A 23,171-nucleotide genomic window follows, 5' to 3' on the forward strand; every position below is an offset into this window, starting at 1 on the left:
CAAAAGTTACGCTAGGATTGGACAGTGAATGGATTCGGAGGATATGGAGGGTAATCCTAGATCTGTGCCTTAGGATTGTTATGGCGACGGTGGCTCACCGTACACCAGCAGCGTGTAGTGGTCAGCGGCACGACCGTAGTTGTTCTGCGCCTGGCACAGGTAGGTCCCGTTGTGTGATTGGCTGAGACGGGACACCTGGAGGGTGGTGCCAGAGATCTCCGCCCTCTCAGGTAAGGTGTCATTAATCCTAGTCCACTGGACATCCCTAGGCCTGCAGAGGGAGAAAAAGAGAGGGAGAGGAGGGAGGGAGGGAGAGCGAGGAAAAGAAGAGAGTCAAAGAGAGAAAGAAGAGGGAGTGGAAAGTGTAAGAGAATTAGATAGAGTGGGGGAGAAACAAGGGGAGCAAGAGGGGATGGGGAGAAGAGAGAAAAGATAAGACAGTATAAAAATAAGACAGAGGTGGAGGGAGAGGGAGGTTATGGGAAATAAAAGGCGAGGAGGGAGAGAGAGATTTTAAATTAGACCAAGGGAGAGGAAGACAGCATGACAGAAAAGAATTGGGGAGATTTATGGACAGAGAGAGAGAAGGAGAGGAGAGGGAGCAAAGAAAGATGTTGTGTCAGATGGAGAGAGGGAAAGCGGGACATGGGAGGAGAGAGCCAGGGAAGGAGATAGACAGAGATTTATGGGGGAGAGATGAGAGACGGAGAGGCAGAGTAAGACAGGAGGACGGAGAGAAAGAGGAGACATGAAAGACAAAGAAAAGTGAGACAGAAGGCGACTGAGACTAAAGATTAGTGGATTACATGAAACAAACGAACACACACAGACACACCACACAATCTCACACAAAGCCCTGTGTGTGTGTGCATCCTCTGTGCTGTGCTGGCTGTCCCTCTCATCCCACCCTGGCCAGATTACAATCCCAGCTCATCTACACCCTAATCCCTCAGGAAGCATCTAATTAAATCCCCCTGCTCATACACACACACACACACACACACACACACACACACACACACACACACACACACACACACACACACACACACACACACACACACACACACACACACACACACACACACACACACACACACACACACACACACACACACACACACACACACACACACACTTTAATAAGCACACCCCTCCAACAAAGACAGGCAGTGTAATGAATTGGTGATGACCGGTTAACAGGAAGTTTGTCCGGGGCTTGAGAGTGATGGGGGTACCGGGGGTGTAAAGGAGAGTGTGGTGAGGTTCCTCCCGCATGAGATGAGGCAGGGGCAGTCCAGTGGATCGACCACCACAGCCACATCTCTCATGTCACTGTCCCCAGCCGGCTGTTACTGATCCTCACTGGGCCACACATACTGGCTCCTCAGCCTGGCTTTATTGTGGGGCTTTACTATGGTTTTACTCACCACACACACAAACAGACAAACACGAGCACATACACACACAAACCAGTTTTTATAGAGCTTAATGAAGAGGCTTCAGTTGCCTCAGAAACACACATGCACAACAAACACATCACAGTGTCTAACAAGGGGCTTGTTACAGCCTCCTCAGACACTTTATCCAGAGAATGTCTCAACTCTGAATACTCCAAACAGCTGTAGTGTGAGCACAATATACATACACAGCAATTGCACAAACCAAACAAACATCTCATGAACGTGTGTACATACAACACACACACACACTCACAGTGGGTTGCCAGTGATGGAGCAGGTGAGGCTGAGAGAGTCTCCCTCTCGGAGGATGCCAGGGGGAGGGATGATCCTCACTGTGGGGGCAACTGGGGAGAGAGGAGGAAGGAATGGTTACCATGGTAACCAATCAAGAGTGACGGTTGGCAGTTCTGTTATCATAACATCCCTCAGGGTGAAACAGCTGCAGCTTTGTTAATGGCTGCAGTGAACAGACACATCTGAGGAGTTATTCATACGTGTTGCTGTGAAAGCCATGCAGGGCCATTTAAGCTTCAACAGTTTGGCAGTGACACTCATTATGCAGATCTAAAAGGCAGAAAAGGCTGATCAAACTCAGAAATGGTGAGTTGATAAGTAATTTACAACAGAAGGGTTGACCACCCCAGACACCAAACACAAATGAGTCGTGACCATCAGAAATGAGGGTGATACAGCTTCAGTGTGTTGCCATGGTAACCCTCGGTGGCTGACCAGTCACTCACAGTGGACGTCGAGGCGGTAGTGGCGGACCCTCTTCTGCCCCCCCAGGGCGGGGTGGGATGCCTCACAGCTGACCGCTGCCCCGTTGTCTTTCCTCTCCACAGGGAGACGGATGGTGCTGGACACACTCACTGTCTTCCCATTTTCCTGCTGGGACACCACACCTAGAGAAGGGAGGGAGGGAGGGAGCACATCAGACAGAGGACGAGGAGGGAAGGAAAAGAAGAAAGAGAGAAGAGAGAAGGGAGAAGGACACATGGAGAGAGTGAGACGGGCATGATTGATGACAAGGAGAAGAGGAGAGAGGGATCTGGACAGGCTCAGACATAAAAGGAAGATAAAGAGAGCGTGAGATACGATGAAAAATATTTTAAAAGACTCCAAATGAGGCAGCGGAAGATGAGGAGGAGGAAGAGGAGGGATGGTGGTGGCCAAAACTAAGGCCTCGCGGTCACATGAAAATATGACAATAACTAACACCATGCTGAGTTTTCAATTATTTCAGCTGAGTGAACTGAAGCAGATGAGGGCGGGGAGATACTGTCTTAATTACTGAGACATTCTATCTGTCAGGATCTGGAGCCTAACCTTTAATGTCACACTGTATTTGACTCAGGGCAGGGCCCGCTCCACAGCACTACAGAGCAGAACAGAAAACTGGGCTGTCTGCTGTGGGACCCATGCATCAGCCCACGACGCTTCCTACATAACCTTGTCACATCAGGGAACAGACATCTTTGTGAACATGGCATGGAAGTAGGAGACAGAGAGAGAGAGAAGAGGAAGAGGGGGAGGAGAGGAAGAGGGGTGAACAGAAGAGGAGTGAGGGAAAGGACAGAGTGCTGAGTTAGAGATTAAGACAGAGAGATGGGAGAGGAACAAGAGACACAAAAGAAATAGGGAAAAAAGAGAGGTATAACAGGACAGACACACAGAGAGAGGTGGAGGGTATAACAGGACAGACACACAGAGAGAGGTGAAGGGTATAACAGGACAGACACACAGAGAGAGGTGGAGGGTATAACAGGACAGACACACAGAGAGAGGTGAAGGGTATAACAGGACAGACACACAGAGAGAGGTGAAGGGTATAACAGGACAGACACACAGAGAGAGGTGAAGGGTATAACAGGACAGACACACAGAGAGAGGTGAAGGGTATAACAGGACAGACACACAGAGAGAGGTGAAGGGTATAACATGACAGACACAGAGAGAGGTGAAGGGTATAACAGGTCAGACACACAGAGAGAGGTGGAGGGTATAACAGGACAGACACACAGAGAGAGGTGAAGGGTATAACATGACAGACACAGAGAGAGGTGAAGGGTATAACAGGACAGACACACAGAGAGAGGTGGAGGGTATAACAGAACAGACACACAGAGAGAGGTGAAGGGTATAACAGGACAGACACACAGAGAGAGGTGAAGGGTATAACAGGACAGACACACAGAGAGAGGTGGAGGGTATAACATGACAGACACACAGAGAGAGGTGAAGGGTATAACAGGACAGACACACAGAGAGAGGTGGAGGGTATAACAGGACAGACACACAGAGAGAGGTGAAGGGTATAACAGGACAGACACACAGAGAGAGGTGAAGGGTATAACAGGACAGACACACAGAGAGAGGGATAGACAAAGACAGAAAGAGATGGACAGAAGGACAGATAAAATGGTAAACAGAGTGATAGCTGGATGGAAGTTTTATCAGACAGGGAGTAAAGAGGGAGGTAGGTAGAAGGCTGGACAGAAAAGGAGAGAGTATGATGGAGTTTGAGAAAGATAGATGGATAGACTGACACAGGGACAGGCAGGCGGATAGATAGGGAATGCAGGAAGTGAACAGAGAGGGAGAGAGGCAGAGAGAGAGGTATGACTGAACAAAGACAGAGTCAGACAGACAGATACTGATAGATAGAATGACAGAGCGACATAGTGATAGATCTTCAAAGGATGGACAGACCTGGTATCTCCCGGCGGTCCCTGATCCAGCGCAGCGTGGCGGGGGGCTTGCTGCGCGGCGACAGGCAGGTGAGCTCCACTTCGCCGCCCTCCACGGCCTCCTGCTTCACCTCCACCGTGGGGGTGTCGGGAGGAACGGACACGGACAGAGTGGCCACTTGGTGGTGGGTGTCATCGGTGTAGAGCTGGCAGAAGTAGCCGCCCTCGTCCGACACGCTCACGTTGGTGAGGGTGATGCGCACCAGACGGGGAGTGAAGAGAACCATCTGGAAACGGTCATCCTTCAACGCTGGGAAGGGAAGGAGGGAGACAGACAGACAGACAGTATTGGGGGGGGGGGGGTTCAAGACACAATAGGAAAACCACAATTGGAGATAAACACGTAAATATATGGAAAGAAAAGAGGACCGGGGGAGTAACAAGGAGGAGGAGAGTGAATAGAAGAATTGAAAGGGGGATAGTGAGGGAGGAGAAGAAGAAGAATTATACATAGTTAATCCAACAATCCACTGTGACCTCCTGACCAAGGACATAGTATCATAGCAACCACAGAGGCAGTGAGAAGAGAGAGAACCGAGAGAACGGACATAGGAGAGCAAAACTATGTTTCTTTCGTTGTCAGAGAAAGGGAAACATCTATTGTGAGAAAATCATGATAACAAATAATGCTAATAACCGTCAGAGTGTGACAGGGACTCGATGGCCATTGTCTCATAAACCTTCCCAAACACACTTTGTATCGACTGACTGCACAACCTCGCTCTTTCATTTCTACCGCCCTCTCTTCCTCCCTTCCTCCCTCTCTTTTCTCTCTTCCCCCACTCTTTCCTCCCTCTCCCTCTCCTGTCTCCCTGTCTTTCCTCTCTACCTCCCTCCCTTTCCTCTCTACCTCCCTCTCTACCTCCCTGTCTTTCCTCTCTACCTCCCTCCCTACCTCCCTGTCTTTCCTATCCACCTTCCTCTCTACCTCCCTCTCTACCTTCCTGTCTTTCCTCTCTAACTCTCTCCCTCTCTACCTCCCTCCCTCCCTCTCTACCTCCCTCCCTCTCTACCTCCCCGTCTTTCCTCTCTACCTCCCTGTCTTTCCTCTCTACCTTCCTCTCTACCTCCCTGTCTTTCCTCTCTACCTCCCTGTCTTTCCTATCTACCTTCCTCTCTACCCCCCTCTCTACCTCCCTGTCTTTCCTATCTACCTTCCTCTCTACCTCCCTATCTACCTCCCTCTCTACCTCCCTCTCTACCTCCCTGTCTTTCCTCTCTACCTCCCTCTCTACCTCCCTCTCTACCTCCCTGTCTTTCCTCTCTACCTTCCTCTCTACCTCCCTCCCTCTCTACCTCGCTGTCTTTCCTCTCTACCTCCCTGTCTTTCCTCTCTACCTCCCTCCCTACCTCCCTGTCTTTCCTATCTACCTTCCTCTCTACCTCCCTCTCTACCTCCCTGTCTTTCCTATCTACCTTCCTCTCTACCTCCCTCCCTCTCTACCTCCCTGTCTTTCCTCTCTACCTCCCTGTCTTTCCTCTCTACCTCCCTCCCTAACTCCCTGTCTTTCCTATCTACCTTCCTCTCTACCTCCCTCTCTACCTCCCTCCCTCTCTACCTCCCTGTCTTTCCTCTCTACCTCCCTGTCTTTCCTCTCTACCTCCCTGTCTACCTCCCTGTCTTTCCTATCTACATTCCTTTCTACCTCCCTCTCTACCTCCCTGTCTTTCCTATCTACCTCCCTCTCTACCTCCCTCTCTACCTCCCTGTCTTTCCTCTCTACCTCCCTCCCTACCTCCCTGTCTTTCCTATCTACCTTCCTCTCTACCTCCCTGTATTTCCTCTCTACCTCCCTCTCTACCTCCCTGTCTTTCCTATCTACCTTCCTCTCTACCTCCCTGTCTTTCCTCTACCTCCCTCTCTACCTCCGTCTTCCTATCTACCTTCCTCTCTACCTCCCTCTCTACCTCCCTGTCTTTCCTATCTACCTTCCTCTCTACCTTCCTCTCTATCTCCCTCTCTACCTTCCTCTCTACCTCCCTGTCTTTCCTATCTACCTCCCTCTCTACCTCCCTGTCTTTCCTCTCTACCTCCCTCTCTACCTCCCTGTCTTTCCTCTCTACCTCCCCGTCTTTCCTCTCTGCCTCCCTCTCTACCTCCCTGTCTTTCCTCTCTACCTCCCTCTCTACCTCCCTGTCTTTCCTATCTACCTTCCTCTCTACCTCCCTCTCTACCTCCCTGTCTTTCCTCTCTACCTCCCTGTCTTTCCTCTCTACCTCCCTCTCTACCTCCCTGTCTTTCCTCTCTACCTCCCTCTCTACCTCCCTGTCTTTCCTCTCTACCTCCCTCTCTACCTCCCTGTCTTTCCTCTCTACCTCCCTCTCTACCTCCCTCTCTACCTCCCTCTCTACCTCCCTGTCTTTCCTCTCTACCTCCCTCCCTACCTCCCTGTCTTTCCTCTCTACCTTCCTCTCTACCTCCCTCTCTACCTCCCTCTCTACCTCCCTCTCTACCTACCTCCCTCTCTACCTCCCTGTATTTCCTCTCTACCTCCCTCTCTACCTCCCTGTCTTTCCTATCTACCTTCCTCTCTACCTCCCTCTCTACCTTCCTCTCTACCTCCCTGTCTTTCCTCTCTACCTCCCTCCCTACCTCCCTGTCTTTCCTCTCTACCTTCCTCTCTACCTCCCTCTCTACCTCCCTCTCTACCTCCCTCTCTACCTACCTCCCTCTCTACCTCCCTGTATTTCCTCTCTACCTCCCTCTCTACCTCCCTGTCTTTCCTATCTACCTTCCTCTCTACCTCCCTCTCTACCTTCCTCTCTACCTCCCTGTCTTTCCTCTCTACCTCCCTCTCTACCTCCCTGTCTTTCCTATCTACCTTCCTCTCTACCTCCCTCTCTACCTCCCTGTCTTTCCTATCTACCTTCCTCTCTACCTCCCTCTCTACCTCCCTGTCTTTCCTATCTACCTCCCTCTCTACCTCCCTGTCTTTCCTCTCTACCTCCCTCTCTAACCTCCCTGTCTTTCCTCTCTACCTCCCTCTCTACCTCCCTGTCTTTCCTCTCTACCTCCCTCTCTACCTCCCTGTCTTTCCTATCTACCTTCCTCTCTACCTCCCTCTCCTACCTTCCTCTCTACCTCCCTGTCTTTCCTCTCTACCTCCCTCTCTACCTCCCTGTCTTTCCTATCTACCTTCCTCTCTACCTCCCTCTCTACCTCCCTGTCTTTCCTATCTACCTTCCTCTCTACCTTCCTCTCTACCTCCCTCTCTACCTCCCTGTCTTTCCTATCTACCTCCCTCTCTACCTCCCTGTCTTTCCTCTCTACCTCCCTCTCTACCTCCCTGTCTTTCCTCTCTACCTCCCTCTCTACCTCCCTGTCTTTCCTCTCTACCTCCCTCTCTACCTCCCTCTCTACCTCCCTGTCTTTCCTATCTACCTTCCTCTCTACCTTCCTCTCTACCTCCCTCTATACCTCCCTGTCTTTCCTATCTACCTCCCTCTCTACCTCCCTGTCTTTCCTCTCTACCTCCCTCTCTACCTCCCTGTCTTTCCTCTCTACCTCCCTCTCCTCTCTTCTTATTAGTCCCTTTCTCCCTGCTATTTTGTGTTTGCTTCTGCAGAGGGAGAATTCCCTCTCTCTTCCCTGGTGTGATCACCATTTCACACCATCATTCATTATATCAGAGGATTAGTGTGTGTGTTGTGTGTCTGTGTGAAACACAGAGGAATTTATTGTAGACAGAAAGAAAAACAGTCTACATTTGCCTTAGAATACTATTTCACAAAGCTCCCTGAATGTGAGAGTGATTCCCGACAGAAAAAACACATTTTTTTCCCACTTTCACTAAATGGCAACTAAATGTCACAGCTTTGTTCAAGTCCTATTTCACCTTTTGTCCCAGCTCATTTGCATGGCAGGCAGTCAGAGCTAGAGGAGATAGATGGGATCCACAGGGAGTCAGAGCTAGATGAGATAGATAGCCCTCCACAGAGTCCTCTTGAACTATTACAGTTCCACTAGTCTGTTTCTATGCTGGACAGCCTAATAAAAGACCTTGTGTGTGTCCATAACGGCAACAGATTCCTTATATAGTTCACTAATATTGACCAAATCTCTATGGAGACCAGATCCCCTGGTTTAAAGTAGTGCACTATAAAGGGAATAGTGTGCCATCTGAGACACAAGCTTCATCAGAGCCCATTGGTTTAGTGCTGTAGCTGGACAGCTCATTGCCTCATTCCCTTTACCTAACAGTGCAGGACCTTTCTACAGTTATAGAGGGGAATGGTTCAGCACGGAGGGCTCCCAGAAACACCATGGGTTACCCTGCTCCCTGCACTAATGGTAATGGGTAGCATTGGAATCGCCCTGCAGTGTGTGTGTGTGTGAGAGAGAGTAGAGAGAGTTAAACTCATACCCTACAATATCTAACCTCTCTCCCCCCTTCTCTCTCTCCCCCTTCTCTCTCTGACTCTGTCCTGTTAAGGTCCATTATGCTTTCAGACGGAAAAAAAGGTTCTCCTCCCCAGGGAGCAAGCGGCACTAAATACTTAATAGTGTGAACCGGTAGTCCTGATCTGACAGGGAGGGCTAGTTGGACGGAAGGCTTCAATATACTGCTTTCATCTGGCAGAAGAGGTCTGATCCATATTGTTATTGCGTAATGAGGTAGGGACGGGGTATGCAGTTTACAATTCCTAGAATGTACTCCTCCATAATGAACTGAGACCTTGTTAAAACTAAACAGGCCAGCTAATGGGTTCAATAGGTTGACCTCCCTCATAACCACATTGATCTGGTGGCTTCTAGGGGCTGACTGGTTTTTCAAACCCTGACCACAGAGTTGAATGTTGAAACCTCACTGTCTCTCTGTCTCACACACACATACATACATGAACACACAAACACACACATACTAAATACACACACACATATACATGCAAAACAAACCCAAGCATGCATAACACACACACACACAGACACACACCTCGTGTGCCGTTGAAGAAGAGGGTCTGTCTGCGAGGGTTCTGGATAACCACAATGGAGCCGTCATAGTTCTGCAGACGACAGGAGATCTGGGCCGTGCCTCCCTCCAACACTGTCACATTCTCAGCCTGCACCGCCTGGCAACGCGCTAGAGAGAGAGAGACAGAGAGAGAGAGAGAGAGAGAGAGAGAGACAGAGACAGAGACAGAGACAGAGACAGAGACAGAGACAGAGACAGAGACAGAGACAGAGACAGAGACAGAGACAGAGACAGAGACAGAGAGAAAGAGAGAGAGAGAGAGAGAGAGAGACAGAGACAGAGACAGAGACAGAGACAGAGACAGAGAGAGAGACAGAGACAGAGAGAGAGACAGAGAGAGACAGAGAGACAGAGACAGAGAGAGAGACAGAGAGACAGAGAGAGAGAGACATTTAGTTTCAACCTCACTTCAATACAAACCACAACATTCACAGAAAAGCAAGTAAACAACTATTGATTCTGCTCCATTGACAGTCAGTATACATAGAAGTGAGATACATTAATTATATTGTGGTGTAGTCATGACTCATGAATACTAGTGTGCTTTTTGAAGGATAGTAGCGGCAGAGTCATATAACATGGCTCTGAGTAGCATTAGGAGTGCGAGAGATGTAGAGAAACAGATAGAAACAGAGAGAGAGAGAGAGAGAGAGAGAGAGAGAGAGAGAGAGAGAGAGAGAGAGAGAGAGAGAGAAAAAAAATGCTGTTATCAATTGACATGGACACAGGCAGGGAGAGCGGTAAATGAGCTTGGTGGTTGGACTGTTCTCGTAATTATCATTAGCAGCCATTAGCCTAACACAGTCCTAATAGCGAGAGACTGACATACTGTAGCAACACAACCCACACACTGGACTGAGGCAGATGGAAACCATACAAGCTAAGTGGCTAACAGCAGTAGTACACACACAGAGATCTCTTTCTCCTACATACATTCTACCCTTCTCTCTCGGCTCACACACCTATGCATCCCTTCACACTGGGTGTGTGGTTGTGTTTGTAGTTTTTTTTTGTGTGTGGTTGTGTTTGTAGTTGTGTGTGGTTGTGTTTGTGCATGGTTGTGTTTGTGGTTGTGTTTGTGTGTGTGGTTGTGGTTGTGTTTGTAGTTGTGCATGGTTGTGTTTGTGCATGGTTGTGTTTGTAGTTGTGCATGGTTGTGTTTGTGGTTGTGCATGGTTGTGTTTTTGGTTGTGTGTGTGGTTGTGGTTGTGTTTGTAGTTGTGCATGGTTGTGTTTGTGTTTGTAGCTGTGCATGGTTGTGTTTGTGCATGGTTGTGTTTGTGTTTGTGGTTATGCATAGTTGTGTTTGTAGTTGTGCATGGTTGTGTTTGTGGTTGTGCATGGTTGTGTTTGTGGTTGTGTTTGTGGTTGTGTTTGTGCATGGTTGTGGTTGTGGTTGTGTTTGTGGTTCTGCATGGTTGTGTTTGTGGTTGTGCATGGTTGTGTTTGTGCATGGTTGTGTGTGGTTGTGTTTGTAGTTGTGCATGGTTGTGTTTGTAGTTGTGCATGGTTGTGTTTGTAGTTGTGCATGGTTGTGTTTGTGGTTGTGCATGGTTGTGTTTGTGGTTGTGTTTGTGGTTGTGCATGGTTGTGTTTGTAGTTGTGCATGGTTGTGTTTGTAGTTGTGCATGGTTGTGTTTGTAGTTGTGCATGGTTGTGTTTGTGGTTGTGTTTGTAGTTGTGCATGGTTGTGTTTGTAGTTGTGCATGGTTGTGTTTGTAGTTGTGCATGGTTGTGTTTGTGGTTGTGTTGTAGTTGTGCATGGTGTGTTTGTAGTTGTGCATGGTTGTGTTTGTAGTTGTGCATGGTTGTGTTTGTGTTTGTGCATGGTTGTGTGCGGTTGTGTTTGTGTTTGTAGTTGTGCATGGTTGTGTTTGTGGTTGTGCATGGTTGTGTTTGTGGTTGTGCATGGTTGTGTTTGTGGTTGTGTTTGTGTTTGTGGTTGTGTTTGTGCATGGTTGTGTTTGTGGTTGTGTTTGTGGTTGTGCATGGTTGTATTTGTGGTTGTGTTTGTGGTTGTGCATGGTTGTGTTTGTGGTTGTGGTTGTGTTTCTGGTTGTGCATGGTTGTGTTTGTGCATGGTTGTGTGTGGTTGTGTTTGTAGTTGTGCATGGTTGTGTTTGTAGTTGTGCATGGTTGTGTTTGTGGTTGTGTTTGTAGTTGTGCATGGTTGTGTTGTGGTTGTGTTTGTGGTTGTGCATGGTTGTGTTTGTAGTTGTGCATGGTTGTGTTTGTAGTTGTGCATGGTTGTGTTTGTAGTTGTGCATGGTTGTGTTTGTAGTTGTGCATGGTTGTGTTTGTCGTTGTGCATGGTTGTGTTTGTAGTTGTGTTTGTAGATGTGCATGGTTGTGTTTGTGTTTGTAGTTGTGCATGGTTGTGTTTGTAGTTGTGCATGGTTGTGTTTGTAGTTGTGTTTGTAGTTGTGTTTGTAGATGTGCATGGTTGTGTTTGTGGTTGTGTTTGTGGTTGTGTTTGTAGTTGTGTTTGTAGTTGTGCATGGTTGTGCTTGTGGTTGTGTTTGTGGTTGTGTTTGTAGTTGTGCATGGTTGTGTTTGTGGTTGTGTTTGTAGTTGTGCATGGTTGTGTTTCTAGTTGTGCATGGTTGTGTTTGTAGTTGTGCATGGTTGTGTTTGTGGTTGTGTTTGTAGTTGTGTTTGTAGTTGTGCATGGTTGTGTTTGTGGTTGTGTTTGTAGTTGTTCATGGTTGTGTTTGTGGTTGTGTTTGTAGTTGTGTATGGTTGTGTTTGTGGTTGTGTTTGTAGTTGTGCATTGTTGTGTTTGTGGTTGTGCATGGTTGTGTTTCTAGTTGTGCATGGTTGTGTTTGTGGTTGTGCATGGTTGTGTTTGTAGTTGTGCATGGTTGTGTTTGTGGTTGTGCATGGTTGTGTTTCTAGTTGTGCATGGTTGTGTTTGTGGTTGTGCATGGTTGTGTTTCTAGTTGTGCATGGTTGTGTTTGTGGTTGTGCATGGTTGTGTTTGTGGTTGTGCATGGTTGTGTATGTAGTTGTGCATGGTTGTGTTTGTAGTTGTGTTTGTGTTTGTAGTTGTGCATGGTTGTGTTTGTAGTTGTCCATGGTTGTGTTTGTAGTTGTGCATGGTTGTGTTTGTAGTCGTGCATGGTTGTGTTTGTGGTTGTGTTTGTAGTTGTGTTTGTGTTTGTAGTTGTGCATGGTTGTGTTTGTAGTTGTCCATGGTTGTGTTTGTAGTTGTGCATGGTTGTGTTTGTAGTTGTGCATGGTTGTATTAGTAGTTGTGTATGGTTGTGTTTGTGGTTGTGCATGGTTGTGTTTGTGGTTGTGTTTGTAGTTGTGCATGGTTGTGTTTGTAGTTGTGCATGGTTGTGTTTGTGGTTGTGTTTGTAGTTGTGCATGGTTGTGTTTGTGGTTGTGTTTGTGGTTGTGTTTGTAGTTGTTCATGGTTGTGTTTGTGGTTGTGTTTGTGTTTGTGTTTGTGATTGTGTTTGTCGTTGTGTTTTTTGTTGTGCATGGTTGTGTTTGTGGTTGTGTTTGTAGTTGTGCATGGTTGTGTTTGTGTTTGTGGTTGTGTTTGTAGTTGTGTTTGTAGTTGTGTTTGTAGTTGTTCATGGTTGTGTTTGTGGTTGTGTTTGTAGTTGTGTTTGTCGTTGTGCATGGTTGTGTTTGTGGTTGTGTTTGTAGTTGTGCATGGTTGTGTTTGTGGTTGTGCATGGTTGTGTTTGTGGTTGTGCATGGTTGTGTTTGTAGTTGTGCATGGTTGTATTTGTGGTTGTGCATGGTTGTGTTTGTAGTTGTGCATGGTTGTGTTTGTAGTTGTGCATGGTTGTGTTTGTAGTTGTGCATGTTTGTGTTTGTAGTTGTGCATTGTTGTGTTTGTGTTTGTGTTTGTGTTTGTAGTTGTGCATGGTTGTGTTTGTAGTTGTGCATTGTTGTGTTTGTAGTTGTGCATGGTTGTGTTTGTAGTTGTGCATGGTTGTGTTTGTGTTTGTGTTTGTAGCTGTGCATGGTTGTGTTTGTAGTTGTGCATGGTTGTGTTTGTGGTTGTGTTTGTAGTTGTGCATGGTTGTGTTTGTGGTTGTGTTTGTGGTTGTGTTTGTAGTTGTGTTTGTAGTTGTGTTTGTAGTTGTTCATGGTTGTGTTTGTGGTTGTGTTTGTAGTTGTGTTTGTTGTTGTGCATGGTTGTGTTTGTGGTTGTGTTTGTAGTTGTGCATGGTTGTGTTTGTTGTTGTGTTTGTGTTTGTAGTTGTTCATGGTTGTGTTTGTGGTTGTGTTTGTGGTTGTGTTTGTGGTTGTGTGTTTCACACTAACAGCCCAGAAGGAGGACTTAAAGAACAACATTGATATAGAAACGGGGTGATGGAGAAGAGGCACTACAGCAAGTCAATACAAAGACATGCCTACATTATAGAACCCTGTGGAAAGTATTCTAGAAGGCAGTGGAAATGGAGTGGGACAGTCAGATGGGGGCTGACAGTCACGAGTTGCTGAGTTAACTACTTTGGGAATTACAATATCTGCACTCTAGTGAACCTGTGTGTGTGTGTGTGTGTGTGTAAGCAAGAGGGGGGGGGAGTAACCATATAGAAAGTGTGTGTGTGTGTGTGTGTGTCAACCTGAGTGGGTTGATTCACTGTTGTGGTCATCCTGTCTGGGTTGGCGCCCCCCCCCCCTTGGGTTGTGCCGTGGCGGAGATCTTTGTGGGCTATACTCAGCCTTGTCTCAGGATGGTAAGTTGGTGGTTGAAGATATCCCTCTAGTGGTGTGGGGGCTGTGCTTTGGCAAAGTGGGTGGGGTTATATCCTTCCTGTTTGGCCCTGTCCGGGGGTGTCCTCGGATGGGGCCACAGTGTCTCCTGACCCCTCCCGTCTCAGCCTCCAGTATTTATGCTGCAGTAGTTTATGTGTCGGGGAGCTGGGGTCAGTTTGTTATATCTGGAGTACTTCTCCTGTCCTATTCAGTGTCCTGTGTGAATCTAAGTGTGCGTTCTCTAATTCTCTCCTTCTCTCTTTCTTTCTCTCTCTCAGAGGACCTGAGCCCTAGGACCATGCCCCAGGACTACCTGACATGATGACTCCTTGCTGTCCCCAGTCCACCTGGCCATGCTGCTGTTCCAGTTTCAACTGACCTGAGCCCTAGGACCATGCCCCAGGACTACCTGACATGATAACTCCTTGCTGTCCCCAGTCCACCTGGCCATGCTGCTGCTCCAGTTTCAACTTCCACCTGACTGTGCTGCTGCTCCAGTTTCAACTGTTCTGCCTTATTATTATTCGACCATGCTGGTCATTTATGAACATTTGAACATCTTGGCCATGTTCTGTTATAATCTCCACCCGGCACAGCCAGAAGAGGACTGGCCACCCCACATAGCCTGGTTCCTCTCTAGGTTTCTTCCTAGGTATTGGCCTTTCTAGGGAGTTTTTCCTAGCCACCGTGCTTCTACACCTGCATTGCTTGCTGTTTGGGGTTTTAGGCTGGGTTTCTGTACAGCACTTTGAGATATCAGCTGATGTACGAAGGGCTATATAAATACATTTGATTTGATTTGATTTGTGTGTGTGTGTGTGTGTGTGTGTGTGTGTGTGTGTGTGTGTGTGTGTGTGTGTGTGTAAGCGAGAGGGAGGGGGAGTAGCCATATAGAAAGTGTGTGTGTGTGTAAGCGAGAGGGAGTGGGAGTAACCATATAGAAAGTGTGTGTGTGTGTGTGTGTGTGTAAGCGAGAGGGAGGGGGGGGGAGTAACCATATAGAAAGTGTGTGTGTGTGTAAGCGAGAGGGAGGGGGAGTAACCATGTAGAAAGTGTGTGTGTGTGTAAGCGAGAGGGAGGGGGAGTAACCATATAGAAAGTGTGTGTGTGTAAGCGAGAGGGAGGGGGAGTAACCATGTAGAAAGTGTGTGTGTGTAAGCGAGAGGGAGGGGGAGTAACCATATAGAAAGTGTGTGTGTGTGTAAGCGAGAGGGAGGGGGGAGTAACCATATAGAAAGTGTGTGTGTGTGTAAGCGAGAGGGAGGGGGAGTAACCATATAGAAAGTGTGTGTGTGTAAGCGAGAGGGAGGGGGAGTAACCATATAGAAAGTGTGTGTGTGTGTAAGCGAGAGGAAGGGGGGAGTAACCATATAGAAAGTGTGTGTGTGTGTAAGCGAGAGGGAGGGGGAGTAACCATATAGAAAGTGTGTGTGTGTGTAAGCGAGAGGGAGGGGGAGTAACCATATAGAAAGTGTGTGTGTGTAAGCGAGAGGGAGGGGGAGTAACCATGTAGAAAGTGTGTGTGTGTGTAAGCGAGAGGGAGGGGGAGTAACCATGTAGAAAGTGTGTGTGTGTGTAAGCGAGAGGGAGGGGGAGTAACCATATAGAAAGTGTGTGTGTGTGTGTAAGTTAGAGGGAAGGGGAGTAACCATATAGAAAGCCAGACTCATGATTAGATCTTCAATCGTATCCTTTATCTAACTCCACATTTAATTCCATCCATTGAATCCCTTTATGCAACACAATGCATGTTCATCAGATGAGGAGGTTTAATAAAACATTGATAATGTGGGGATTTAACTGAATGAACTCTGGAGAGAGAGAGAGACAGAGGGAAAGGGAGAGAGGGAAAGGGAGAGAGACAGAGAGAGAGATAGAGGGAAAGGGAGAGAGACAGACAGAGGGAAAGGGAGAGAGAGAGAGAGAGAGAGAGAGAGAGAGACAGATAGAGACAGAGAGTGTGTAAGAGAGAGACAGACAGACAAAGATATAGACAGAGACAGACAGAGAGTGTTGAGAGACAGAGAGAGAGAGAAAGACATAAAGAGGACATCCCAAAAACTCCTGGACAATTATCACTAATTTGAGTCATTATTATTCGCCATTCTCTACATCAATATTGTGATTCATATCACGGCCATCAGCGTTCACCACCGCCATCCCAATTATTTAGGCTACTTAATGACTGGTATTACTCATCACCCTGGCAACCGGCAACTTGGCCACCATTGTTTTAATGGCACTAATTGTACTAGCAGCACCATACATCAAGCAGAGGCCCAGCCCGGGAAGTCATTGTGAGTTATTCATATCAAAACCCATAGAACAGCACATACAAATCCAGGCAGAAAAGAGTGGTGGGATGTTTGAGGCCGAGGCTAGAAAATAGGACTAATTAGAGTCCATTACTTCCACTTCCTCCGCCAGCTGTCACCTCTTCAATGGAGATGAGGCCTAGCTACCCGCCGATGCTGCTGGTGTAGAGACAGACAGACCAGGCAGGCAGGCCTGCGCTGTGCATGACACATCCACCACCACACCTGGCTGCCAAGCCAATGGGATCAGGCGAGGGTGGCGGGAGACAGGGACATAACAGTCAAACCAGGAAATGAATGGAGGAGCAGAGAGGGGGTCCGGTATAATAACACCACAGCTGGGAGAGAGATATGGGATGACGCAGGTCCCCTCAGCATGGCCCCATGGGGGCCCTGACACTTTAACTGCAGTTTTTATAGTCCATCCACTGTAGGCCAGGGGCTTGTGAATACCAATAGGCAGGGCTAGACTTCTACACAGTAGTATGACTACAGAAGAGAAAAGACCCACCGTGGCAGAAGTATTAATCCTGACCCCATTAAAATCAGAGTCATAATAAAATACTCCACATGCATGGAATTAGATTGAGAGAGAATGTAAGGCGATCGATACCGAAGCGGTGTACTGACAGTATGAAAAACAGATAAATAAAACAAGATACTATTGTCAGTTCCCCTTTTGGCCAAGTGGGGGCAGTGTTTCATTGCAGTGAAAGGCCCTGATCAGAGCTCCACCCCACTCTCCCCAAGGCCCTGAAAACGTGCATTTATTTACGCCAGCTACACAGCACTCAGACAGCCAATAATTTCAAAATGCATAAACAAATAAATAAATAATACATATAGGTATAAATAAACAAGGCCGTATCCGGGGCGTCCTAAATGGTTCCCAAGGTGGAGCTGAGTTATAAGGAGGGTTAGAGGAGGGGGGAATTGGGAGCACAGCCAGATGTATGAAGACGGAGGGGTCTCAGTAAATCCTAGAATGGCTCAGCATGTAGCTTACTGTAGGATTAGTGGACTGAGTTATCGCCATGGAGACTTCAAGACACACACACACACACACACACACACACACACACACACACACACACACACACACACACACACACACACACATACACACACACACACACACACACACACACACACACACACACACACACACACACACACACACACACACACCCTGCAGGTCAATAACAAGACAGGAGAGACAGGCTAGCAGGCAGCCAGAGGGATTTCACATGAGGTTGAGTCTAGATAGGCTACACAACAAGTCAAGAAAACAGCTGTCTTTCCCAATGAAAGTGAATGTTTTTTTTACCAGTTAATTGGGTTGACAACACATTCTCATTTAACAACATGGACCAAGGGAAGAGTTTCATTGGAGAATAGAGGAGTGGAAAGGAGATGGGACGAGTCACTTAGAAACGTGTGTTGATTGAGGTTCCATGGAGATAGGCCTAAACACATGCGCGCGCACACACACACACACACACATACACAAACACACCATGCACCGTAGCAGCCAACTCTTTTTTCACTCTCCCACCACTGACTGGAACATATTCATTTCACACTACACTATCCCTATGTTGTGTCTGTGTGTGTGGTTAGCTGCATGCGCAAATTCATTTTTCTGTGTTTAAGCTTGTCAGAGAGCGTTTGCTTCAGGTAAACCAGTGAGTTTTGCAGGGTGTGCTGCCTCTGCATCAGTGAAAAAGCTGACAGAATACGATTATTTTCCCTCCTCTCCTCACTCTTCTCTCTCTGGTCTAAAATTATCACTCATCTCTCCCAGGATTCTAACACCGCCAACCAAATCCACAAAAAAGCCTCAACGATAAATAATACATAATCCTTTACAATCTACTCTCTCTCTCTCGCTCCTCCAAGTCCCTTATCAAAAGTGTTTTTTTGGAGCTCATAATTTCCCCCCTGCTGTATTCTATTCTCCTCTAATCTCATTACCTCCCTCTTCCTTTTCACCTACTCCCTCTTTCCCTCACCTTCTCCCTGTACTACTCCCCCATGCCCCTTCTATACCTTCATCTCTCATTCCTCCTCTCTTCTTCTCTGTGCATATTCACTCTCTTTTACTTGTGTCCCTCTTTCATCTAGCGATACTTTCCTTCCATTCTGCAAGACTCCCGCTCTCTGTCTGCCTCTCTCTCTCTGACTCAGTGGGTATCTCCACACTCTCCATCACTAAATGTGATTTGTTCTGCAGCTCAAGTCTGCAGTATAATCATCCTGTTTTGTTCAGGACCGGGAGAAAAGGAGAAAAAGGAGAGAAAAGGAGAGAGAGGGAGAGGGATTGGGAGAGGGATTGGGAGAGAAGGACATGAGGACAAACATGAAATTGGAAGAAAGATGGAATAAATGTCCGATTTTCCTCTCTCATCACAGGCATTTTCTCTCTCTCTCTATGCCCCTCTGAGTTAATAGCAGAATAACCATACAATTATCTGTACTCCCTTCTGTATATTTCTCTCTCTCTTTCTCACACATCTACTCTTCCTCATTACACTCCTCTCTTCTCTACCTCATCCCACATCCCTGTTCATCCTTCCCATCCTTCCCACTGCTCCTCTCTTCTCTACCTCATCTCACATCCCTGTTCATCCTTCCCATTGCTCCTCTCTTCTCCACCTCATCTCACATCCCTGTTCTTCCTTCCCATCCTTCTCACTGCTCCTCTCTTCTCTACCTCATCTCACATCCCTGTTCATCCTTCCCACTGCTCCTCTCTTCTCTACCTCATCTCACATCCCTGTTCATCCTTCCCATTGCTCCTATCTTCTCTACCTCATCTCACATCCCTGTTCATCCTTCCCATCCTTCTCACAGCTTCTCTACCTCATCTCACATCCTTGTTCACCCTTCCCATCCTTCTCACAGCGTCTCTCTTCTCTACCTCATCTCACATCCCTGTTCATCCTTCCCATTGCTCCTCTCTTCTCCACCTCATCTCACATCCCTGTTCTTCCTTCCCATCCTTCTCACTGCTCCTCTCTTCTCTACCTCATCTCACATCCCTGTTCATCCTTCCCATTGCTCCTCTCTTCTCCACCTCATCTCACATCCCTGTTCTTCCTTCCCATCCTTCTCACTGCTCCTCTCTTCTCTACCTCATCTCACATCCCTGTTCATCCTTCCCACTGCTCCTCTCTTCTCTACCTCATCTCACATCCCTGTTCATCCTTCCCATTGCTCCTATCTTCTCTACCTCATCTCACATCCCTGTTCATCCTTCCCATCCTTCTCACAGCTTCTCTACCTCATCTCACATCCTTGTTCACCCTTCCCATCCTTCTCACAGCGTCTCTCTTCTTTACCTCATCTCACATCCCTGTTCATCCTTCCCATCCTTCTCACAGCGTCTCTCTTCTCTACCTCATCTCACATCCCTGTTCATCCTTGCCATCCTTCTCACAGCGTCTCTCTTCTCTACCTCATCTCACATCCCTGTTCATCCTTGCCATCCTTCTCACAGCTTCTCTCTTCTCTACCTCATCTCACATCCCTGTTCATCCTTCCCATCCTTCTCACAGCTTCTCTCTTCTCTACCTCATCTCACATCCCTGTTCATCCTTCCCATCCTTCTCACTGCTCCTCTCTTCTCTACCTCATCTCACATCCCTGTTCATCCTTCCCATTGCTCCTCTCTTCTCTACCTCATCTCACATCCCTGTTCATCCTTCCCATCCTTCTCACTGCTCCTCTCTTCTCTACCTCATCTCACATCCCTGTTCATCCTTCCCATCCATCTCACAGCTATGTTTTGACCTTCATGTTCTTTGTGACCTTCAACATATTTCCATGATCCCATTCCCTCTCTCCCTACCACTCTGCTCATCTCATCTCGCTATCCCTCTCTAAATACCTCACACATTCTCGCTGTCTCTATCCAATTCAATTAAATTCAATTCAATTCAATTCAAGGGCTTTATTGGCATGGGAAACATGTGTTAACATTGCCAAAGCATGTGAGGTAGATAATATATAAAGTGAATATATAAAGTGAAATAAACAATAAAAATTAACAGTAAACATCACACATACAGAAGTTTCAAAACAATAAAGACATTACAAATGTCATATTATATATACAGTGCCTTGCGAAAGTATTCGGCCCCCTTGAACTTTGCGACCTTTTGCCACATTTCAGGCTTCAAACATAAAGATATAAAACTGTATTTTTATGTGAAGAATCAACAACAAGTGGGACACAATCATGAAGTGGAACGACATTTATTGGATATTTCAAACTTTTTTAACAAATCAAAAACTGAAAAATTGGGCGTGCAAAATTATTCAGCCCCTTTACTTTCAGTGCAGCAAACTCTCTCCAGAAGTTCAGTGAGGATCTCTGAATGATCCAATGTTGACCTAAATGACTAATGATGATAAATACAATCCACCTGTGTGTAATCAAGTCTCCGTATAATTGCACCTGCACTGTGATAGTCTCAGAGGTCCGTTAAAAGCGCAGAGAGCATCATGAAGAACAAGGAACACACCAGGCAGGTCCGAGATACTGTTGTGAAGAAGTTTAAAGCCGGATTTGGATACAAAAAGATTTCCCAAGCTTTAAACATCCCAAGAAGCACTGTGCAAGCGATAATATTTAAATGGAAGGAGTATCAGACCACTGCAAATCTACCAAGACCTGGCCGTCCCTCTAAACTTTCAGCTCATACAAGGAGAAGACTGATCAGAGATGCAGCCAAGAGGCCCATGATCACTCTGGATGAACTGCAGAGATCTACAGCTGAGGTGGGAGACTCTGTCCATAGGACAACAATCAGTCGTATATTGCACAAATCTGGCCTTTATGGAAGAGCGGCAAGAAGAAAGCCATTTCTTAAAGATATCCATAAAAAGTGTTGTTTAAAGTTTGCCACAAGCCACCTGGGAGACACAGCAAACATGTGGAAGAAGGTGCTCTGGTCAGATGAAACCAAAATTGAACTTTTTGGCAACAAAGCAAAACGTTATGTTTGGCGTAAAAGCAACACAGCTCATCACCCTGAACACACCATCCCCACTGTCAAACATGGTGGTGGCAGCATCATGGTTTGGGCCTGCTTTTCTTCAGCAGGGAAGGGAAGATGGTTAAAATTGATGGGAAGATGGATGGAGCCAAATACAGGACCATTCTGGAAGAAAACCTGATGGAGTCTGCAAAAGACCTGAGACTGGGACGGAGATTTGTCTTCCAACAAGACAATGATCCAAAACATAAAGCAAAATCTACAATGGAATGGTTCAAAAATAAACATATCCAGGTGTTAGAATGGCCAAGTCAAAGTCCAGACCTGAATCCAATCGAGAATCTGTGGAAAGAACTGAAAACTGCTGTTCACAAATGCTCTCCATCCAACCTCACTGAGCTCGAGCTGTTTTGCAAGGAGGAATGGGAAAAAATGTCAGTCTCTCGATGTGCAAAACTGATAGAGACATACCCCAAGCGACTTACAGCTGTAATCGCAGCAAAAGGTGGCGCTACAAAGTATTAACTTAAGGGGGCTGAATAATTTTGCACGCCCAATTTTTCAGTTTTTGATTTGTTAAAAAAGTTTGAAATATCCAATAAATGTCGTTCCACTTCACGATTGTGTCCCACTTGTTGTTGATTCTTCACAAAAAAATAAAGTTTTATATCTTTATGTTTGAAGCCTGAAATGTGGCAAAAGGTCGCAAAGTTCAAGGGAGCCGAATACTTTCGCAAGGCACTGTATATACAGTGTTTTAACAATGTACAAATCCACTCACCTCACTCTCCTCTCACTATATTACCCCCATGTCCCTCTCTTCCAATCCCTTCTCTCTTTACCGCTCTCTGTTTTCCACCAGTGTGTATGCTGTCCTTTTAAACAGCTAAAGCTGGTTAGCCATGGTGTTTATGACGAGCCGTCACAGTCCAACACTGCTCTGGCAACGACTGCCATGCACAACAAGGGCAGCTTAAGGAAAATGTACAGGCCCATTACACGTTGATACCACGCTGGAGATTCACAGCGGCCAAGAGGAGAGAGTCTTAACCCCCCCCCCCCTCTACCTGGCCAGTCTCCCTCCTCCTGCTCACTGCTCACCCAAAACTGCTTCATTGGCAGGAATTATATAACCCAGTCTCCCTGCCAAGGCTAAAAACGAATTCTCTCTCTCTTTCCATCCCTCTTCCTCATTCTCTCGCTCTTCTACTGTCACCCATTCCCTCCCTCCCACCATCCCATGCCACCAAATGTCCCTGTGTAGATCCAAAATGAAAATTCTGCAATCCAGATTTTGATTGGCTTGGAGGAAGTGGACGCGTTGCAGCCATGGTTATTTACAGAACATCTCTGCATATTAATACGCTGTTTGAGCCCAAATAGAATGATGACAGGATATATTCATGGTATCAGTGGTGCTACCAGTGATCCTAATCATAGATCAAAGACAGGGGAAACACTAGATCTCCTGCCCACAGTGGTTCCTGGTCTCTCTCCTGCCCACAGTGGTTCCTGGTCTCTCTCCTGCCCACAGTGGTTCCTGGTCTCTCTCCTGCCCACAGTGGTTCCTGGTCTCTCTCCTGCCCTCCCTCCCGCCTCATCCCTTGCCTCTTTTAACTGTAATCCTCCATCCTGGTTTGTGTTTCCCCATTTCTCCAGTCCTACAGCCTGGGTGTAATCCTCCATCCTGGTTTGTGTTTCCCCATTTCTCCAGTCCTACAGCCTGGGTGTAATCCTCCATCCTGCTTTGTGTTTCCCCATTTCTCCAGTCCTACAGCCTGGGTGTAATCCTCCATCCTGGTTTGTGTTTCCCCATTTCTCCAGTCCTACAGCCTGGGTGTAATCCTCCATCCTGGTTTGTGTTTCCCCATTTCTCCAGTCCTACAGCCTGGGTGTAATCCTCCATCCTGGTTTGTGTTTCCCCATTTCTCCAGTCCTACAGCCTGGGTGT

The 23,171-nt window shown here is 47.0% G+C and overlaps 1 protein-coding gene across 5 annotated transcripts in view; it reads right to left on the reverse strand.

The window, feature by feature from the left end:
- Nucleotides 1-23,171, reverse strand: part of LOC109900811 (cell adhesion molecule 4) — a 101,885-nt gene that overhangs the window by 21,024 nt on the left and 57,690 nt on the right. For all 5 annotated transcript variants that reach the window (XM_031802560.1, XM_031802556.1, XM_031802576.1 and 2 more), the window contains exons 2-6: nucleotides 9,145-9,291; nucleotides 4,173-4,460; nucleotides 2,204-2,365; nucleotides 1,717-1,807; nucleotides 99-271 (exon numbers count right to left, since the gene is read on the reverse strand). In XM_031802560.1, the coding sequence (XP_031658420.1) occupies nucleotides 99-271; nucleotides 1,717-1,807; nucleotides 2,204-2,365; nucleotides 4,173-4,460; nucleotides 9,145-9,291 (861 nt within the window). The remainder of the gene's footprint in view (nucleotides 1-98; nucleotides 272-1,716; nucleotides 1,808-2,203; nucleotides 2,366-4,172; nucleotides 4,461-9,144; nucleotides 9,292-23,171) is intronic.

Source organism: Oncorhynchus kisutch, linkage group LG2, assembly GCF_002021735.2.
Source record: "Oncorhynchus kisutch isolate 150728-3 linkage group LG2, Okis_V2, whole genome shotgun sequence".
In the NCBI taxonomy this organism is placed as follows: domain Eukaryota; kingdom Metazoa; phylum Chordata; class Actinopteri; order Salmoniformes; family Salmonidae; genus Oncorhynchus; species Oncorhynchus kisutch.